Here is a 22,468-nt window from a genome sequence, read left to right on the forward strand (position 1 = left end):
AACAGATTTATCCTTTTAGGTTCAGCTCAAATGCCATGGCCTGTTTTGAGTTCTGATATCCTCATTCTTGTCCCTTGCCCCTTGGTAGGAATTAATTCCTCCATCCTATGTACTTACTCATTATTTTATTTGCCCTTATATTAGCACTTCTTCCTTCCTTTCTTCCTTTTTATTCATTTACTTAATTATTTTTTGATGCTGAGGATTGCACCCAAGGCCTCACACATGACAGGCAAGCATTCGATCGTGGAGCTACATCCCAGTCCCTTAATTTAGCACTTATTTTTTTAGACCATGTATTGAAATGTTTTTATAAATAATACAGAACTAGTGTTGGAAGACAGGTAGCATAGGAAAAGAGCTCAGACTCTGGAATTGTGATTCAAAATAGTCTGTTTGACTACAAAACCTAAACTTTTCACTACTTCATATAACAATATTAAGATTACTGGGTCCTTTCTTTTTTATTAAACAGTGTGATGTGGGGGGGAGGGGGCTTACAAATTGAACCCAGAGGCATTTAACCACTGAGCCATGTCCCCAGCCCTTTTTATGTTTTATTAGGGACAGGGTCTTACCGAGTTGCTAAGGGTCTCACCAAATTGCTGACACTGGCCTTGAACTTGTAATCCTCCTGCCTCAGCCTCCTGAGCTGCTGGGATTACAGGTGTGCATCACCATGCCTAGCTCAACAGTGTGATATATTTAAAGATTTTTTTTTTATCTATCTCGGTTATCATTTTCTTTTTAAAATAATATATAAATTATATGTATTTATAATGTACAACATATATAAGTATATATACATTACATAATGGTTGAATCTAGCTAGTGAACAAATGAATTACTTCACTTAGTTATCATTTTTTGGTGAGAACTTAACATTTACTCCATTTTGTATTTTACAAGAGTACAATATACCAACATTTACCCAGCTATACACAAGATCTCTTGAATTTATTTCTCCTAATTATAATTATGTGTCCTTTGACCAATATCTCTCTAACTCTCTCCCTGCTAGTTACCCTAACTTCTGGTAACCACCATTCTACTCTCACAACTTCTATAAGATCAACTTTTTTAGATTTCACATAAGGACGAAAGCATTAATAGCTCTTTTTCTATGCCTGGTTTTTAAAAATTTATTTATTTATTTATTTATTTATTTATTTATTTATTTATTTATTTTTGTGCCAGGGATTGGACTCAGGGGCACTTAACCACTGAACCACATCCTCAGCCCTTTTTTGTATGTTATTTAGAGACAGGGTCTACCTGAGTTGCTTAGGGCCTCACTAAGTTGCTGAGGCTGGCTTTGAACTCACAATCTTCCTACCTCAGCCTCCTGAGCCACTGGGATAGTAGGCATGCACCACTGCGCCACGCCTGTGTCTGGCTTTTTAAAAAAATTTTTTTTAGTTGTATATGGACACAATACCTTTATTTATTTATTTTTATGTGGTGCTGAGGATCGAACCCAGTGCTTCACACGCACTAGGAAAGTGCTCCATCACTGAGCTACAAGCCCAGCCTCTGTGCCTGGCTTTTATCACTACTACCATAATGCCCATCAGGATCATTCAGGTTGTTACAAATTATAGGATATCCTTGTTTTTATAAGTGAATGGTATTCTACTGTATACATTTTGGACAATTTCTTTATATGTTATTCTATTGATGGATTCTTACATTGATTCCTTATCTCGGTAATAATGCTACAATAAATATAGTAGTGCATTTATCTCTTCAACATACTGATTTCATTTCCTTTGGATGTATGCTCAGTAGTGGGTTTGCTGTATCATATGGTACTGATGTTTTTAACTTTTTGAAGAAACACCATATGGTTTTCCATAATGCTTGTACTAATTTACATTCCCACCAACAGTTTGCGAGGGTTCCTTTCTTCTACATATTTTTGTCAGCATTATTTTTTTTTTGTCATTTGTTAATAGCCATTCTGACTGGAGTAAGGTGATATTTTACTTTGGTTTTTATTTCAGTTTCCTGAAGATTAGTGATACTGGGCATTTTTCATATACCTTCTGGCCATTTTTAGTCTTCTTTTTAGAAATGTTCATTCAGGTCTTTTGACCATTTTAAAATCAGGTCATTTATTTTCTTGCTAGTGAGTTTTTGTATCCCTTTTATATTTTGCGTATTAACTCATTCTCAGATGTATAGTTTGCAAATATTTTCTCCCATTCTGTAGGCTATATCTTCACTCTGTTTCCTTTGTCACATAGAAGCTTTTTGTTTTGATATATTCCTATTGGTCTATTTTTGCTTTCTTTCCTTTGCTTTTGATGTCTTAAAATCATTTTGTTCTAGTATTTTCATATATTACATTTAGATTCTTACTCTATTTTGAGTTGACTTTTGTATATGGTGAGAGATAGGGGTGTAGTTTCATTTTTCTATATGCAAATGTCCAATTTTCCCTGAAACATTTATTGAAAACACTGTCCTTTCACCAACGTATGTTCTTGGCACTTTTGTTGAAAGTCAGTTGACTATAGATGCATGGGCTTCTTTCTAGGCTCTGTACTCTATTCCATTGGCCTGTGTGTCTGGTTTTATGCCAGTGTCATGCTGTTTTGGTTACTATAGCTGTGTAGTGTATTTTGAAGCTCAAGGTGGCTTTGGCTATTTGGAGTTGTTTAGGGTTCCATATCAATTTTAGGATTTTTTTTTTTGTTTTGGGAAGTATGAAGATTTTACCTGTATTAATTCTTCCATTACATGAACAGAGGCTATCTTTCCATTTATTTGGGTCCTCTTAAATTCCTTCATCAGTGTTTTTATAGGTTTTAGTGATATATTATGTTTATTGAATTACAGGTTGAACCATTCTTGTGTGCCTTGGATGAATCCCACTTGATCATAGTTAATTATCTTTATAATATGTTGTTGAATTCAGTTTGGCAATATGTTGTTCAGGAGTTTTGCATCAGTGTCCATCAGGTATATAAGTCTATACTTTTCTTTTCCATTCTTATTGGGTACTTTCAATGTATCAGGCACTCTTCTAAGGGTTATAAATGTGTTAATTTATTTAATCCTCAAAACAAACTTATGGGGGTTGATGCTGTTGTTCCCATTCTATATATGAAGAAACTGAGGTGAAGACTGGTTAACTTGGCCACGCTTACTGAGTTGGGTAGCAATCATTTGAGGTTTGAATCTGGAGCTCTTGTACATTATCACTGTACTATGGCTATACTCCTGTAATGCTAGTTATCATGAAAACCTTTAATTATCATTGTCACTATTATATTAATCAGATTTTCTTTTCCTTACAAGTTGTAGCAAAGTACTTTGTTCATCATTTTGAAAAAAAAAAAAAAAACTTAACCCTGAATATCGTTAGACCTCCTATTCCTTTTTCCCATTTCACTGTGTATTAGCCACTCCATATTTTCCTCCCTTCACAACCTAATGTCCCATTATAGAATGCTGGGTTTTTTGTGTGTGTGTGTGTGTGTGTGTTTTGTTTGTTTGTTTGTTTGTTTGTTTTGGTACTGGCAGTTGAACCCAGGGGTGCTTAACCATTGAGCAATATCCCAAGATCATTTTATTTTTTTTATTTTGAAACAGGGTTTAACCAAGTTGCTGAGGCTGCCTTTGAACTTGGTAATCCTCCTGCCTCAGCCTCCCAGGCCACTGGGATTATAAGTGTGCATCACCATGCTCAGCTCAGTACAATTTTTTTTTTTAGTATGTTCCTACCTCATTCTCTGGCACCTGGCTCCGCTGTCCTTACAAAACACCAACTTTCAAAAAATATCAAGTATCTACCTCTTTCTGTTATCAGTGTTGCTTAGTGAACCTGGAGAAAATTAATCAAACATGCTAACTATTGACACTAAGAATTTATCTTTTTCAACCTTAGTACAGTCCCCTGAGCTGCAGCATATAGTTTCTGATACCTTTATATTTTTGATGTTTCTATAAGGGTATACTTTCACACAGTGATTCTCAGAATTAAGTCTATGCATGTCTATGAGCTCAAGCATTTAATGTACTTCTGGACCCTCCAGATCATAAGAGTTTGGGCTCTACCCGAAGCTTTCCTTTTCAATATGGAGCAGAAAACACAGTTGACAGACTTCTAAAAATCATTAGGTATGATGTTCAGAATCTACAGTTTTCCTTTTATGTCTAAATGCAAGTTTTGCTACTGTAGAGGTATATACTCACTGACATGCAGAAATCTACAACTATTACTCATTTAAGAGCTATTTTGCACCCGAACATATGTGTCACTCAGGATTGTTCCATTTTCACATAACTAGAAAGTCAAGTAAAACTAACTTAATAAGGAAATGTCAATTGGAAATACTGAAATAGGGTAGCCTTAATGGTTATTTAATTCATCTAAGAAATTGGATTTTTTTCCATCTCTTTCTTCTGCCATTTACAATGTTAAAGCTAAAGCTGGTAGGATGACTGGATGATTGCAACAATTCCAAGACTCAAGCAACTTCCTAAGGAAGAAGAGGAAAGAGTCTTTTCTAATGTTCTTTTCTTATGAATTAGAAGACTTTCCTCAGAAATACTTCTGTAATCCTCCCCAAATGTCTCATTTATCAGAGTTAGATCACTTCCCCATGATGAACCAGACAGTAACCCAGGGATAGATTGCTCCTAGAACAAAGAGGCTTACCCTTGGAACTGGGATTAGCCTTTTTGGCACATGGCTACAAGAAGTGGGGAGGTATATTTAAGCAAAAACGATGTTCATTTAGTAAGGGGTTATGATAAGCAAAACAGTATACAAAACACTGAGGTTATAACAACAAAGACCACAGTGACAATGTCTTAGCTGTTTAAACCCTTATAAATCACCATGGAGTTTTCATTCCTTTTTTCCTGCTTTCTCAAGCTATCCCACCATATGAATAGATCAGAATTTTTTTTTTTTAAANATAGATTTTTTTTTGAAAGAGAGAGAGAGAGAGAGAATTTTTAATATTTATTTTTTAGTTCTCGGCGGACACAACATCTTTGTTTGTATGTGGTGCTGAGGATCGAACCCGGGCTGCACGCATGCCAGGCGAGCGCGCTACCGCTTGAGCCACATCCCCAGCCCATGAATAGATCAGAATTTTTAAAGGATCTAGAAATAGCTGGGCATGGTGATGCACAACTGTAATCCCAGTGGCTTGGGAGGTTGAGGCAGGAGGATCTTGAGTTCAAAGCCAGCCTCAGCAACAGTAAAAAGCTAAGCAACTCAATGAGATCCTGTCTCTAAATAAAATACAAAATAGAGAAGGGGATATGGCTCAGTGGTCGAGTGCCCCTGAGTTCAGTCCCTGTGCCCTGCCCCCTCAAAAAGAATCTAGAAATACTAGTTCTTTTAAGGTGGTACAGTATATCAGATACTTTTTTTCCTCAGTGTGCATAAGAATCCTTTGAAGTAGTATTTAGTATCACCAGTCTCTTTTAAGGATGAAAGAACTGAGTTATAAAGACATTAGTATTCTTTACCAAAGTTACAAAAATTACTAAGCAAAAGCCTGTGGCAAAGTCTATATTCAAACTTTGTACTTCCTGACTCTGAAGTCTGGGTACTCCCTAATATATTATGCTACTTCCCTTTACAAAGTACTTCCAGAGCTCAGAAACTGTTCATTCAAATCTAAGCAAGCACCTAACAATCATAGGCAACTAATGTAAAGTGTAAATTGTAGTAGTATTATGCACTGCTTCCTAGTGGTGGTGGTGACAGAGATTACTTTTTTCTCCCTGAATTAAGTCAAGGTTTCTTAGACCTCACCACCAGGAATTTTGATTTAGGTCTAAATTCTAACTTGCATTCTGAGTTAAGAATTTTGGGACTAGGATGACAGGTTCAGGGAGCTACACAAATTTCCTGCACCTGGGAGAGAAAAGAGCTAATATTTGGGGAGCAGTTGGGTTTTCAAGGGCAATTTTATTCCTACATCCAACATCCAACTGAAAAGAAGACAACAGCTATATTCACTGGTCTTTAGCTACCCTTGTGAAGTCCACAGCCAAATTCCAGTGTTCTCTCTGACATGTGACAATCTTGGAAGTCATTGTTCCTGTGCATAACAACCAGACAAAATCTACAGGGGACTTGTCAGAAACCATGTCAGCAAGGAGAAAGTGGAGCCCCAATACCAAAACCAGACAAGATACATCAAGGAAAGAAAACTACAGACCAATATTTCTGATGAACATAGAAGAAAAAATTCTTAATAAGATATTAGCAAACCACATTGGAAAACACACTGAAAAGATAATAAACCATGATCAAGTGGATTCTATTCCAGGGAAGCAAGGTTGATTCAACATATATGAATCAATAAATGTAATTCACCACTTAAACAGAATTAAGCACAATAACCATACACTCAACTCACTAGATGCAGAAAAGACCTCTGATAACATCCAACACCCATTCATGTTAAAAATGCTGGAGAAGCTAGGGATGGAAGGAACTTACCTCAACATCATAAACACTATTTATGACAAACCCAAAGCCAAAATCACAATAAATGGAGAAAAACTAAAAACATTTCCTCTAAAATTAGGAACAAGACAAAGCTATCCACCCTCACCACTCCTATTTAATATAGTTCTTGAAATATTAGACAGAGTAATCAGGCAAGAGAAGGAAATGAATGTGATACAGGTAGGAAAAGAAAAAAATCAAACTATCTCTGTTTGCCAATGACATGATCCTATATCTAGAAGACCCAAAAAACTGCACTAGAACACTTCGAGAGCTTATAAATGAGTTCAGTAAAGTAGCAGAATATAAGGTCAACACCCACAAATCAATAGCTTTCCTGCATTTCAAGACTGATTCAGCCAAGGAAGAAATCAGGAAAACCATTCCATTCACAATAACCTCAAAAAATTAAATATTTGGGAATCAATCTAACCAAGGTGGTACAAGAGTTCTACAATGAAAACTATGGAACACTGAAGAAGGAAATTGAAGAAAACCTTAAAAAATGGAAAGACCTCCTATGTTCTTGGATAGGCAGAATTATTTATCAAAATGGCCATAGTACCAAGAGCAATGTACAGATTCAATGCAATCCCCATCAAAATACCAATGACATTCCTCACAGAGTTAGAAAAAAATTCTGAAATTAATTTGGAACAATAAGAGACCCAAAGCAATACTGAGCATGAAAAGTGAAGCATGAGGCATTACAATACCTGATCTGAAATTATACTACAGAGCTCTAGTAACCAAAACAGTATGTTATTAGCATGAAAATGGACATGAAAACCAATGGAACATAATAGAAGACATAGAGAAAAATCCATATACCTTCAGCCCTTTGGTACTTGATAAAGTTGCCAAAATATATTTTGGAGAAAAGACAGCCTTTTAAACAAATTGTGCTGGGAATATTGGATAGCTTTATGTAGAAAAATGAAACTAGGTCCTTATCTCTCACCTGCATGAGACTCAAATCAAAATGGATCAAAGATTAGGGATTAGACCAGAAACCTTGCAACTGCTATAAGAAAATATAAGGTCAACACTATCATATTTGTGCTGGCACTGACTTCTTTAACAAGACCCCCAAAGCACAAGAAATAAAACCAAGAATCAATAAGTGAGATGCCATCAAACTAAAATCATTTTGCACAGTGAAGGAAATGATTAAGAACATCAAGAGATAGCCTAAATAATGGGAGAATATCTTGGACAGCTACTACTCCAACAGGGGATTGATATCCAGAATATATAAAGAATTCAAAAAACAACACCAACACAACAGATAACCCAATTAATAAATGGGCAAAAGAAACAAACAGAAACTTACCAAAGGAAGAAACACAAATGGTCAAATATATAAAAAAATGTTCAACATCTCTAGCAATCATGAAAATGCAAATGAAAACTACGTTAAGATTTCCTTTTGCTCCAGTCAGAATGGCAATGATCAAGAATACAAACAGGGCTGGGGTTGTGGGTCAGTGGTAGAGTGCTCACCTAGTATGCATGAGGCAGTGGGATTGATCCTCAGCACCATATAAAATAAAGATACTGTGTCCATCTAAAGCTAAAAAATAAATATTTAAAGAAAGAATACAAACAATAATAAATGCTGGTGAGGTTGTGGGAAAAAAGTACACTTGTACATTTTTGGTGGGATTGCAGACAAGTACAACCACTCTAGAAAGCAGTATGGAGATTCCTCAAAAAAAACTAGGGATGGCAAAAGTTGTTCCTAAGAAGATTTGGAGTAATAAAGCTGTATGCCAAACACAGCAAGGATATTTAAAAAAAAAAAAAAAAAAAAAAAAAAAACTAGGGATGGAACCACCACACAACCCAGGTATCTCACTCCTTGGTATTTTCCCAAAAGATTGAAAATCAGCATACTATAGTGATATAGCCACCTCAATGTTTATAGCAGCACAATTTGCAATAGCTAAATTATGAAATCAATTCAGGTGCCCATCAATAGATGAATGGATTGAAAATTGTGGTATGTATACGCAGTAGAGTTCTACTCAGCCATAAAGAAAAAATGAAATTTTGGCATTTGCCAGTAAACAAATGGAAATGGAGAATATCATGCTAAGTGAAATAAGACAAACTCACAAACTCAAAGGTCAAATGATTTCTCTCATGTGTGGTAGTTAAGGGTAAAATAAAGGAAAGGAGGAGGGAAAGATAGGATATCATAAAGATATAGGGAAATCAGTAGTATAGAAGAAAGAGATTGAGAGGCAGAGTGTATGTAATGTATATCTAAAAACAACAAATAAAAAAATTAAATTAAAAAAATCATGTAAATATATAAATATACAATAGGGAATTTCACCTTTATGTATAAGTAAAAAAGAACCAATTAAATATAAATGAATAGATGAGTGAAAAGAATTAGTAGAGTAGAGGTAGGAGGACAGGGGAGGGGAGAGAGTACGAGAGGAAATAGAGTGGGAGAAGGGAGGATTTGAACAAACATACCAAATTCCATGTATGTTTGTTTTTGTGAGGATGAACCCAACTACTATGTATAACTACAAAGCTCTAATAAAATAAGAAAATGCAGTGAAATATTTAAAATGAAAAGCATCAACCTTTGGGTTGGGGTTGTGGCTCAGTGGTAGAGCACTTGCCTAGCACAGGTGAGGCACTGGGTTCAATCCTCAGCACCACATAAAAATAAATGAATAAAATAAAGGTATTGTGTCCATCTACACCTAGATTTTTTTTAAACCCTACATTTCTATGACCACTGGAATTGTCCTTCAAACACAAAGAAAAAATAATTTCTCAGACAAATAAGAATGGAGGATATTCATTGCCAGAAGACCTGCTCCACAAATAAGGTTAAGAAATTTATCAGGCAGCAGCTCAGAGGCTGAGCCAGGAGCATTACAAGTTCAAAGCCAGCCTCCGCAACTTATTGAGGACCTACGCAACTTAGTGAGACCCTGTCTCAGTATAAAAAATAAAGGGCTGAGGATGTGCTCAGTCTTTAAGCATCCCTGGGTTCAGTCCCCAGTAAACTCTCCCCACACATACACAAAAAGAAATTCTTCAGGGAGAAGAAACAATAATATTGATTAGAAACTTACATCTAAATAAAGAAAAGTAGAGCACTGGAGTAGAAATAAATGAAGACATGCTTGCTAGTGCCCTCATCATTGTTCATCTCAGTGTGTTAACAACCATCCTCACATGTAATACTCAGGTACAGTTTAACCAAACCAGGAAGAGGGAATTTTCACTCTCTTGTTCTAAAACCACTATGCTACTAATGCATTCATCAAAATCACATGAGATGGCTGGGGATGTGGCTCGCCTGGCATGCGTGCGGCCTGGGTTTGATCCTCAGCACCACATACAAACAAAGATGTTGTGTCCACCGAAAACTAAAAAATAGATATTAAAAAAATTCTCTCACTCTCTAAAAAAAAAGCAGATGAGAATCTCATTTACAAGTGTGTTTTAAGTATATAATTTTTCTCTGTTCTTATAAGTGAATTACACCTCCTAGCCCTATAGAATTTGAATAATACAACAGAATTCACTTTAAAGTTCTCTCTCTCTCTCTCTCTCTCTCTCTCTCTCTCTCTCTCTCCCCCTCCCTCCCCCCCCCTCTTGGGGTGCTGTGGACTTTATTGCTGAGAAAGTGACAGTAGGGTTCCCTAAGGCCATCTGCTTCTTCAGGAGTCTGGGATGGATACTGGGAGGGGGGTGAGATTCTTAGTGTGATGAGGGATTGAGTTTTGTGGCAGGGTCTCCCCAGCAGCTGAGGGTCTCTCTTTTTCTCTCGTGTTCTTCCTGGGGTAGGTGGATCAGGGGCCTAACTCTTTGGATGCCACATAAACCATAAAGTCTCCCACTCTGTTGCTGTATCCAAATTCACCATAATACCAGAAAATGAACTTGACAAAGTGATTGTTGAGGGCAATACCAGCCCCAGGATTGAAGGTGGAAGAGTGGATATCACTGTTTAAGTCATATGAGAGAACCTGATCCTTAGTGTAACTCAGGATGCCCTTGAGGGGGCCCTCTGATGCCAGCTTCACCAACTCGTATTATTTATTTATTTATTTTTGGTACCAGGGATTGAAACCAGGGATGCTTAACCACTGAACCACATCCCCATCCCTTTTTATATTTTATTTAGAGGCAGGGTCTCACTAAGTTGCTTAGGGCCTCACTAAGTTGTTGAGGCTGGCTTTGAACATGTGGTCCTACTGCCTCAGCCACCCAAGCTTCTGGGATTACAAGCATGTGCCACCATGCCTGGCATTCACTACCTTCTTGATGTCATATTTGGCAGCTTTCTCCAGGTGGTAAGTCAGATTCATGAATGACATATTGGGGGTGGGCACAATGAAGGCTATGCCAGTGAGCTTCCTATTCAGTTCAGAAATAATGTTGCTCACGGCATTGGCAGTGTTAGTGGATGCAGGGATGATGTCCTGGGCAGCCCCACAGCCATCATGCCAGTTTCCTGGTGAGGCAGTCCACTGTCTGAGTGGCAGTGATAGCATGGTCTCTGGGTATTAGTCCTTCCAGAATGCTAAAGTTGTCATGGGTGTCTTTGGCCAGGGGAGCTAAGCAGTTGGTGATGTGGGAGGCATTGCTGATGATCTTGAGGGAGTTCACACACATCACAAACATGGGGGCATAAGAAGAGGCAGAGATGATTGCCATTTTAGCACCACCCTTCAAATGAGCCCTGGCCTTTTCCATAGTAGTGAAGACACCATAGTGCACTCCATGGCATATTCAGCACCAGCACCACCCCTTTGATGTTGGCAGGAGCTTGCTCTTGGAAGATGGAGATGGACCTCCCATTGATTACAAGCTTCACATTCCTAGACTTGATTGTGCCATTGAACTTTCCATGGATGGAATAATGCCAGAACACATAGACAATGTAGTTGAAGTCAATGAATGTGTCATTGATGACAACAATATCCACTTTAATAGAATTAAATATATATACCTGGTGACCAGGTACCCAATATGGTCAAATTCATTCAACCCTCACCACTGTGTCTCAGGAACACAACTGGCACTGCATGAGATGTGGCTGATTGTGAAACAGGGCCTCCCCAGAGATAATCATTTAGCAATTTGGTATAGACACATTCCACACATACATATGCACACATATGTAATGTATGTGTATATCTTTTTTTTTAAACAAAACATGATTACCATAAAAGGAATCATATGTATTACTCTACAACTTCCATTTTCACTTAACATTGGATCTGGAATTATTTCCATTTTGGCATATAGAGAGCTGCTTCACTCTTTCTGATATCACAATAAAGTAGAATAGAACTTTATCAAATAAGTGTACCAAACAAGTTTACTTTCCCTATTGATGGACATATAGATTATTTACAATTATTGTTATAAGAAATACTTCTAGTGAATGTCCTTGTACATACAGATTGAATATCCTTTATGCCTTATCCCTTATCCAAAATGCTTGGGACCAGAAGTATTTCAGACAGACTTTGAGGTTGAGCATATTCAATCTGAATTCTCCCATACTCCAAATACTAAGCTTGAGATACTTCAAACTTAAGTTTCTGATTTTGGAGCACTTCAGATTTTGGGATTAAAGATGCACAACCTTTAAACATTTCTGCTCCCAAGCATTTTGGTTAAGGAATGGATGCTCAGCTTACAAAATCAGTACCTTGAAAATCACATATACAGGTGTGTCAGATTGAGGGACTCCCAAAGGGAATACAAATTAACAAATAAAAGAATCATTAATTTTTGCTGCCTTTTTGTGTCTTATAATTTAAAATGGAGGTATTCTTAGTATTTCTAAAATGTGTGTGCTTCAGGAATTGACTCACAATCTCTGTACTTGCCTCTTGCTCCCTTTCCGCACTGAAAAGCTATGTAGGCAGAATCTCCTGGGTGACTGACTCTGGGCCAAGTGCTGGGTTTAACAGGCATCACAGATAAAGACATAGCTATAGAATATTAACATAGAGCTGAAAACAATAAAGAGTACTATGGAATTTTCATGACTCAATGGCACCTTAACTCCTTACCACTGTCTACTTAGAAGCTGAGGATAGAGTGGTGAAAAATACTGAAAAGGGAGCCCATCTTTCATGGAATATATACTCTTAATTCAAACACTCCACCTTTGGAGAGTGTCAAAATTGTATATAATCAGGAGGAAAAATGCACATGCATTTATTAAACAGGAAGCAGGGCTGAGAGAAAGGGGAACTTGAGGAAAGGAGCTGAAATCTGTCTTGCGAATGTACATGGGTACTGGTCTCTAACAGAGCAATGTACAGGGATCCAGGAGTGGGGCACCAGGGTGAGGAGTGTACGGCTACCAGGGAGTCCTGGCGGAGCAGGCCTTGACTTGGACAGCTGTGGGATGACCCAATGGCCAAGTGAATTCCCATTTGAAGTGAGATACTACCAGTGTGGCAGAAGAGTAACTGTTGGCGCAGAGCAGTAATAGGTCACTTAGGGCAAAGGGTCTAGGTCAATCTTCCTTTGAAAAGGGCGCAGAGGTAAGGCCTTTAAAGGCAGCCCCACCTCGGTTTCCTAAGCAACAGGAGTAACTTTCCTCCCTTCCATGGCTCCAGGAAGCTGTAAAGGAAAAACATGGAGGAAGAGCCATCCCAGAGGCCCCTAGTCAGTCTGTAGTTAAGTCACCTGTCCTTCCCTTCCAGCCCCGCAGTCTGCAGTCCTGACACCCACTCCCCTGACCCTCTCGGAAGGAAAGGAAGTGGAAGGAGGGGGCAGGCACAGCGAGAAGGTTTTGTATTCATCCGCAGCTCCCGCCGGCGCGGCGCTTACCGACCTCCTGATACCATTCCCCACAGCCCCCAGCCGCCCGCCCTCTCGCCAGTCCCACTAGGAGTAGGTGCGCGGGAGACTGGGTGGTGGTCTGCACGCTAGGGTGTGCGGGGTCTTACTGAGGCTGCTGGTGCTAAGCCGCCCCTCAGACCCGGGCTCGCGCTGGACCCGCCCACCTCTTGGTCGGAACTACGGTGGGCCTGGGAGGGGGCGTCGAGCCCATTCGCGCCATATCCCTCCGCCCCCCTTCCCGACACCCTCGAGGCAAGCGGTTCTTGCCGCATCCTGCGCAGCCCCTGCCCAGTTTGGTGCAGAGGCGTGGGGCGGGACGCCTCTTGGCAATTCTGCTAGCACGGAAAGCGGTGGGAGTCCCAGTGTGGAGCTGCCAGAGGACAGGACGGAAAAGGAGAAGAGAGGAATCCCGATGTCCTGGGCCCTGAGCCTGTGAAGGCAGGTGCGGCACGCAGGAGTGATAGCTTGCCCACTCCAGACTCTGGCAGCCCGGCGAGGAGACAGCGAGTTGGCGGGAGCCGGTCCCTGAGAGGGGTGTGTGGAGCCTGGGGATCCCTGGTGAGGAAGCGGCGGTGACCCGCCTGGGTCGGGGCAGGGGGCGGGGTGTCCAGAGAGCCTCCAGAAGAGCTTCCAGAGGCCAACTGCAGCAGCTGCTTCTCAGACTTCCTTCCCGTCTTGACTTTGTCTGTGTCCGGTGAGAGCCCTGGGGGAAGCCTGTGAGGGAGAAATGGCGGCTTGGGAGCTGGGGCGGGGGCCTGGGGGGCGCCCTGGAGGCCGCAGTGGGCGGGACAGGAGTAGGGGCTGTTGTCCAAGCTCTGTCCAGCCCAGTTGGCTTAGCGGGAGGTTGGTCGCCTTTGTCACAACAGCGGGTTCCAGAAAGGGGCCTGTTGGACCCTGAGTCCTGAGTCCTGAGTCCTGGGTGCTGTCGCTTCCCACAGGCACCTGGTTGATGTGAAAGTCTCTCATGTGTGAGGTAGGTCTGGTGTGTTCTAGGAAATGGGAGCAGTGAGAGTTAAGAGGAAATTGAAATGAAATGTTCATCAGCCTTTAGTACAACACTGTCTTATTCCATTCTATATTTAGATTGCCATGCCCAATTTAGTACAACCAAATGGTCAAGATGGTAGAATTTCGTAGCAACAGGCCATGTAAATTAATGGTGTGGTGTTTATTTTGGCATTCAAAATCTATTTTTCTTAAAATCCCGGTGCACTATAAATAATATTTTGATGTGTGAGAATAGCAGGTCAGAGTAAATGGGAAGTCTCTCTGAATGATATATTTAGAACATTTGAAGTCAGTCTGCTTCTTTGGTTTCTTTTTCTGGAAACCCAAACATCACCCATCACAGCCTCACATTCCCTCTCATTTTTTTTTTAATACAGAAATAGTTCAACAGAAGGTTTTGTGATGTTTCTGAGAAATGGTGAGAATGCTAGACTTCATTTACTTTGTTCCTCGTGGTCAAAAAGGAGGTGTTCAAACTTGGATTCTGGAAATCTAACATGTTTTTCTACCATTGTTAACATATTGTCTTGATTGTTTACTGAATGTCTGCTTCTTTTTATAGGTACTGACTCTTCTGTAACCAGGGGACTCTTCTTTGGTGCCAAGGATAGCATTTCATGAGGACCCCTCCTTTGTGACCAGGCTGGCATAAATGAGGTAGGATCTATGTATGGGGATTGGCAGCATGCAAAGATGGCATTGAAATAATAATAATGCACATTAGTTTCCCTGCCTGCTTTCTAAACAGTTGTCTAAGTTCCACTACCTATTCCTGTACTTCATATTTTTGTTCAGGGAAAGAGGTGTATCCTTTGTGGGAAAATGACTGACTCCAGAGTTGAAAGGAAATATAATCAGATATACTACAGGTCTGGAGGGGTTTGGCTTGGGAATCTCTGGGGGGAGCAGACTAGTGGGAGACATTTGACATAGCCTTGAATATGCAAAAGCATGTTATAACCCCATCAAGTGTATTGTACCATCTCAGTCTCTTCTGTTTTTGGGTTTTTTTTTCTTCTATCTGTAGGTCTTTTCTTTCTAGATTCCTGTAGGGATCTGTAGGTAGCTGTTCACTTGGAAGGTAATTAAGAAAAAAGGAAAACTATTCATTTGGATCCAGGTTAGGTGTGAGTGCATGAATACCCCTGTTGATTGGGGTTAGGGGTGGCTTTTGGCAAGTGGTTGAGACCAGATCATGTCTTGGAGACATTGTCTTCCAACTTTCCCAACAACTTGGCCCTCACATTTGTGTACAGATAATGTGGGCAGGATAAGACAAGGTTATACCTATAGGTAGGTAATTGGTTGATATTGGAACAGGAAATGGGGAGGGAAGCCATGAGGAAAACCGGGGTGGGGCAGAAGTGATATGTAAAAATCTCTACGTATTAAGATACCAAAGTGCAGTCAGTCTAGCAAATACTCACAATTGCAATACCACGTGTATTTTTGTCCATAGGTCTGTTTAAGGGTCAACTGTTGCTCCTATCAATACTGAAAGCAAGGAAGAAGGACAACATTGCATCAGAACAGTGCAGGTTGGTGTGAAACCTGTCTGTATGGACCTATAGTGTTTATTAGTATGTATCACTATGGCACCAAAGGGATTGGACACTCCTTATCCAATTCTACATTCAGCAAGCTTATCTACCACTATTGTTGTGTTTAATACAGTGGAAAAAAAAGAATGTTAGTACTTGAGCAGGATGTTTTGGGCATTAGTGGGATGTACAAGGAATAAAATGAGTTAACAGTTTTCTTGTTTTTTTTTAGTACTTTAACACTGAGCTATAGCCTCAGCACTTTTCATTTTTTATTTTGTGACATGGTCTCACTAAGTTGCTTGGGGTCATGCTTGACTGCTGAGGCTGGCCTCAAACTTGCGATCCTCCTGCCTCAGCTTCTGAGTCACTGGGATTACAGGTGTGAGCCATCATGCCCAGGTAGCAGAGTTTTTTACTAATCCACTTCTGCCATACAATCATCTCTACTATCGTGTTTTTCTATGTAACTATGTATAGAGAGGCAAAGTTGCAGGAGACTCAAAGCCCATTTTTTTCTTCACCTCAGATTTCTCTCCAGTTGTGGCTGTGGTGGTCTCAAATTGGTAGAAGATCTTCACATTCAACAGGTCTGCATTCAGCAACCATCATCCTCCCCCAGCCCATGTATTCCTCTACTCTATCTGTATCATCGACAGAGGTTGTGTGCTTAGAAAGGGGACTGTGTGACTGCTAAACTGACAATTGACTCTTGCTACCAAGTTCATCTCTGACCCAATAAAAAAGAGTGTAGAGACACTGACCTGGGACACACTGAGAACGAAGGCTAGGACTGGACAAGACTGTATAACTGGTATTCAAGCATGCCTGGGACAAAGAATAAGGCTAAAGCCCAGGCCAAAACTGAAAAAAGAACAAATGTACAGGCTAAAGGTGGAGCAGAGAGGGAAGCTACTGGCACAGCCAAACCTGTAACCAAGACCCGGTCCAAAGCAAAAGCCAAGGCACGGCCTAAAACAGATGCAGTTGCAGAGACAAAAGCAATATCTAAAAACAGGGTTGTTGCTGAGAATAAGGAAGGAGCCCTGTCAGAGCCTAAGGCTCCAGTGAAAGCCATGGCAAATATCAGTCCCAAGGCTGAGCATGAGGCTACCAGCTCCACATGTAAAGATAATGCCAGTGTTGATACCTGGTTCTGGGCTGGGGAAGAAGCCAGTATCAATTCTTGGTTTTGGAAGGGAGATGAAGCTAGTAATCGTACCAGTGCTAAAGATGAAAATAAAGCTCATGTTGGTGGCCAAGTTCGTCCTGAATTGGAGCCTACACCTGGGGTTAGCAGCAAGAATAGGTCAGGGGATGAGGAGGAAGAAGAAGAGAATGTTATTGGGAGCTGGTTTTGGGAAGGAGATGATGCTAGTTTTGACCCTAATCCTAAGCCTGTAAGCCGGATAGTTAGGCCTCAGCCTGTAGATGAAATTAATGAGAAAAATAGGCCAAAGGACTGGTCTGAGGTAACTATCTGGCCCAAAGCCCCTGCTGTAACTCCAGCAGTGTTAGGTTTTAGATCCCAGGTCCCATCTGAGCCAAAGCCTTCTTCATATATTGTCCTGGCCTCATCTGAGGAAGCTGCTCATTCTTCAGCTGCAGCAGCCTGCCCTTCTAGGAGTGCTCGCTCAAACTTACAGCCTATCCCTGAGTACCCATTTGGTTCTGACCCTTGCATTCAGACGATAGATGAAATCAGACGCCAAATCAAGATCAGAGAGGTAAATGGGATTAAGCCATTTGCTTGCCCTTGCAAAATGGAATGTTACATAGATTCTGAGGAATTTGAAAAGCTTATTGGCATACTTAAGTCAACTACTGATCCTCTCATTCATAAAATAGCACAGATTGCAATGGGTATCCATAATGTTCATCCATTTGCCCAAGAATTCATTAATGAAGTGGGCGTAGTGACACTTATTGAAAGCTTGCTCAGTTTTCCTTCCACAGAAATGAGAAAAAAGACTGTGATTACTCTGAATCCTCCTTCTGGGGATGAAAGACAACGCAAATTGGAATTACATGTGAAACATATGTGTAAGGAAACCATGTCTTTCCCCTTGGACTCACCTGGACAGCAATCTGGATTAAAGATACTAGGGCAACTGACTACTGATACTATTCATCACTACATTGTTGCCAATTACTTTTCAGAGCTTTTCCATTTGCTATCCCAGGGAAATCGTAAAACTAGAAATCTTGTCTTGAAAGTACTTTTAAATATGTCTGAAAATCCAACTGCAGCCAGAGACATGATCAATATGAAGGCATTGGCAGCATTAAAACTCATTTTTAACCAGAATGAGGCAAAAGCCAACCTCGTTAGTGCTGTGGCCATATTTATTAACATAAAGGAGCATATCAGAAAGGGCTCAATTGTAGTTGTTGATCATATGAGTTATAATACACTTACGGCCATTTTCCGTGACGTTAAAGGGATTATTCAAGCAATGTAAAATGAGCCAAAAAGAAGAGAACAGTCACTGAACAATCTTCAAATTCTGACAGGCTGTACATTCCCAAAGAACCTTGCATAATGTTTTGGTTGTTAGAGTGTGCACAAAATATACATTGCTTCTTTAACATAATGATACCTGTGATAGGCTCTAGCTCAGAGCTAGTGTTTTGGTGTATCAAATGAATATTAAATCTAGAGGTCAAATGTTTGTTGATGTCTATCTTGTCTAGACTGGCAGATTTTTAACGTTTTACTTAATAAGATAGTGAATCAGTTCATTATACATAAGCTAGCTTGATCATTGGTATTTTCTTAGGTCCATTTGTAGCTTGAAATGGCAAAAAAGAATATTATTATCTAGTTACAGTAATATGGCATATATACACAAAAAGGTAACCAGTAATACTTATAGCATATATATGTGTGTGTGTGTGTGTGTGTATTCACACACACACACACACACCCACACACACCCACATATGCTCATTGCCAAATATGACTTCTCAATATATAAAGGAGGCAGGTGTTCTTACAACTGTTTAAGAGAAATGTCTATTTTTCCCCTATTCCAGCTATATCAGACACTCATTCTATAATATAGAAATGGCCCTGCATTCCAGATAAAATGTAATGTTTGTTCATTTTTTTATTTTGCTACTACATTTATAACTCTTAAATCATTAGGCTATTTCATTTATGTCAGATACATCTCACAGAATAAAAGGGAGGTATGAGTGGGGAGAAAATACTTATTGAGTGCCTACTGTGTCAGACACTGTATTGACACTATATTTTACAAAAATTTTCCCTCCTTTTGCAGTGATCCCATGAACTAGATATTTATGTTATAATTAAAGCTTATTATTCTGGATACCCTCCAATGAATGAGAACATTTCCTAGATTCCCACAGCAGGCAGGTGGCATTGCTCTTCCTACACCAGACCCCATCTTTCCACACGACCTTACAGTCCTTCACTTTTTTAGGTGGTGGCTTTCAAAGCTCAGAGACTGGTTGTAATTGTTTAATTTTGCAGTGGATTATGTCACTTCTATGGGTAGACAAATGCACTTATCACTAGGCATTTGGCTATACCTGGCTGGAGGTTAAGAGGAAGGTCTGAGATGAATATATGTTTTTTACCCAGCAGCATCTGGGAAATAGTAGGTGTTGAATGAATAAGATGTGGGTGTGGAGTTGTCAGAAATTGAAAGTTCTTATATACCCTGTCTTTTTCTATTAATGTGTCCTCTTTTCAAAAAGAGAGGAATCATTCTGAATATTTCGCACTCTGCATTTGAAAAGGTAGTTGCTTTCTTTCTCTTTGCAAAATCATACCTTAACTTTTTAGCATTTATGGTTTATTCTCCTATGTGTCATATGAAAGGCTAAATGCTGTATCTTTTACTAGTTGGCAAGTGCATTTTCTGCATTTGTACTAGCTGAAACTGAGAATAAAGTTAATTGGAGAAATTTACATCCAGAGCTGCAGCTTCAGTAATACAAAATAGGAAAGCAAGAGTGGCACTACTGTCTCAACATACAAGACAGTGATTCCTGAAAGTCCACAAGGTCTTGAAAGTATCTCAAGATTTCAGGCTGTGGTTGAATTCTTTAAGACTCATGGTAATGATTACAGACCCTGGTCTAAGTTGTAGAGAAAGTTATTATGCAATGAAACCATCCAGTGATTTGAGATTTGGGGGCAGTTAAGAAACTCAAGACCACACTTTAAATATTATTTGTAACTTGTATCCTCACAACTAACTGTATATCGTGAATGTATTTTTTGTGTCAATAAATATGATTCTACAGAATATTTTTGAATCATGTAATATTTTTCCTGTTAACAGTTGATGTAGTTTTATGATATTTTATTGTATATTAACATACAATATGCACAGATTTATTATTTTGCAAAAATAGTATTCAGCAACTCACCCTTTTATCTTAACAGTTATTTTTCCAGTTCAGTATTATACAGATCTATGCAGATCTACCACATGCTTTTTGTTTAATAGCTTTATTGAGATATAGTTGACATACATTACACTGCATATTTCAAGTGTACAATTTCAGATAATTACATATTCATATATATGTTCATATATATGTGTATGTGTGTGTATATATATATATACACACACACATATATGTTTGTTTGTGTGTGTGTGTGTGTGTGTGTGTATACCATAACAACAATCAGAATAGTGAAAATATCCAAAAGCTTCTTTGTGCCTTTTTGTAATCTCTCCGACCCTGTGTCCCTCTGTCCCCAGGCAACTACTGATCTGCTTTCTAACAAAATAGAATCATTTTCTGTAATCATATACAAGTAGAATTATACAGCACATTCTCTTTTGGAAGGGGGGAGCCTGGCTTCTTTCACTTAGCATAATTGTATGAGTTTCATTCATGTCATCTATCTCAGTAGTTCATTATTTTTTTTTTTTTAATAAGTAGTAGTCTATGGCTTTTTTCAGTTTTTTTTTTTTTTTGTCCATTCAACTGTTGACATTTGGGCTCAGATTTTGGTTATTACAAATAAAGTTGCTGTGATAATTAATGTACTTGTGTTTCTGTGCACATATGTTCTGGATTAATAAATACTTAGGAGTGAGTGGAATGGCTGGATCATATGGTAGTTACATGTGTAATATTTACATTTTTCAAAGTGATTATGCAATTTTTTAAAAAGTATTTTTTTGTAGTTGGACAGTATCATTTTATTTATTTTTTAAATATTTATTTTTTAGTTTAAGGTGGACACAATATATATATATATATATATTTGTGGTGCTAAGGATCAAACCCAGTGCCTCATGCAAACTAGGCAAGCACTCTACCCCTGAGCCACAACCCCAGCCCTATTTATTTTTATGTGGTGCTGAGCATTGTGCTAGGCAAATGCTCTGTCGCTCAGCCCCAGCTCCAACCCTGATAATGTAATTTTACAACTCCATAGTGGTATGTAAGAATTGTGATTGTACAATTTTACATTCCCACAGCAGTGTATGGAGTTATGATTCCTCTACATCATTGCTAGTAGTTGGTATGGTCAGTCTTTTTAATGTTATTCATATCATAGTAGTTGTAATTAGCATTTCTCTGATGACTGAAGATGTTGAATGGTGTGTGTGTGTGTGTGTGTGTGTGTGTGTGAGAGAGAGAGAGAGAGAGAGAGAGAGAGAGAGAGATACTGGGGATTGAACCCAGGTCCTTATACAGGCTGGGTAAATGCTATACCATTTACCTTTTTAAATTTTTATTTTAAGAAAGGGTCTTGCTAAGTTGCCCAGACTGGCCTTCAACTTGGGATTCTCTTTCCTCAGCCTCCCAAAGTAGCTGGAATTATAGGTGTCAGCCAGCTTGAATATCTTTCCATATGCATATTTACCATCCATATATCTTCAATGAAATATGTGTAAATCTTTCCCAATTTTAAAATTTATTCTTAATTGCTGCATTATAGTTATTCATAAGAGTGGAATTCATCATGATATATTCATATATGTACCTAATATCCTTTGGCTGATTTCATTCTGCAGTTCCTCCCCTTTCTCATCCCTTGACTCTTTCCCCTTGTTCTCCTTTCTTTTCTCTACTATTCTCTTTTCTATTTTCATGAGATCTTACTCCTTTATAAATTCCTTATTACTCTCTAGCTTCTGCACATGAGAAAACATTTGACCCTTGACTTTCTGAGTATGGATTATGTCACTCAGCAAGATACTCTCCAGTTCCATCCATTTACCAGAAAATGAAATAATTTCATTTTTTAAGGCTGAGTAAAACCCCATTGTGTATATATACCACGTTTTCTTTATCTAATCATTAATTGAGGGACACCTAGACTTGTTTCATAACTTGGATGTTGTGAATTGTGGTGCTATAACATTGTTATGCATGAATTGCTGTAGTATACTGATTTTAGTACTTTTCTATAAATACTTAGGAGTGAAATCACTGGGTCATATGGTGGTTTCATTCCTAGTCTTTTGAGAAATCTCCATAGTGCTTTCCAAAGTGTTTGTATTGATTTGCAGTCCTACCGACAATGTATAAGTGTACATTTTCCCACATATCCTCACCAGCATTTATTACTATTTGTATTCTGATGATTGCCTTTCTA

General features: G+C 39.0%; 2 protein-coding genes across 18 annotated transcripts in view; one reads left to right on the forward strand and one right to left on the reverse strand.

The window, feature by feature from the left end:
* Nucleotides 1–20,153, forward strand: part of Bhlhb9 (basic helix-loop-helix family member b9) — a 91,119-nt gene extending 70,966 nt beyond the window's left edge. For 13 of the 17 annotated variants that reach the window (XM_048797341.1, XM_048797340.1, XM_048797342.1 and 10 more), the window contains 3 exons: nucleotides 14,895–14,989; nucleotides 15,792–15,870; nucleotides 16,403–20,153. In XM_048797341.1, coding sequence (XP_048653298.1) covers nucleotides 16,698–18,335 — 1,638 coding nt within the window. In that variant the 5' untranslated portion in view covers nucleotides 14,895–14,989; nucleotides 15,792–15,870; nucleotides 16,403–16,697 and the 3' untranslated portion in view covers nucleotides 18,336–20,153. Of the gene's footprint in view, nucleotides 1–13,802; nucleotides 14,019–14,267; nucleotides 14,298–14,894; nucleotides 14,990–15,791; nucleotides 15,871–16,402 lie in introns of those variants that run through there. The other 4 variants (XM_048797345.1, XM_048797343.1, XM_048797344.1 and 1 more) reach the window with 3 other exon arrangements.
* LOC107156214 (glyceraldehyde-3-phosphate dehydrogenase-like) lies at nucleotides 10,306–14,844 on the reverse strand. Its single transcript, XM_015502260.2, is given in 9 exon segments — nucleotides 10,306–10,542; nucleotides 10,774–10,966; nucleotides 10,968–11,227; nucleotides 11,230–11,267; nucleotides 11,270–11,465; nucleotides 11,468–11,508; nucleotides 12,774–12,877; nucleotides 13,489–14,266; nucleotides 14,775–14,844. Coding segments are annotated over 9 exon segments (1,917 nt in total).
* Nucleotides 20,154–22,468: the final 2,315 nt, after the last annotated feature.

Source organism: Marmota marmota, unplaced genomic scaffold (genome assembly GCF_001458135.2).
Source record: "Marmota marmota marmota unplaced genomic scaffold, marMar, whole genome shotgun sequence".
Taxonomy (NCBI): Eukaryota; Metazoa; Chordata; class Mammalia; order Rodentia; family Sciuridae; genus Marmota; species Marmota marmota.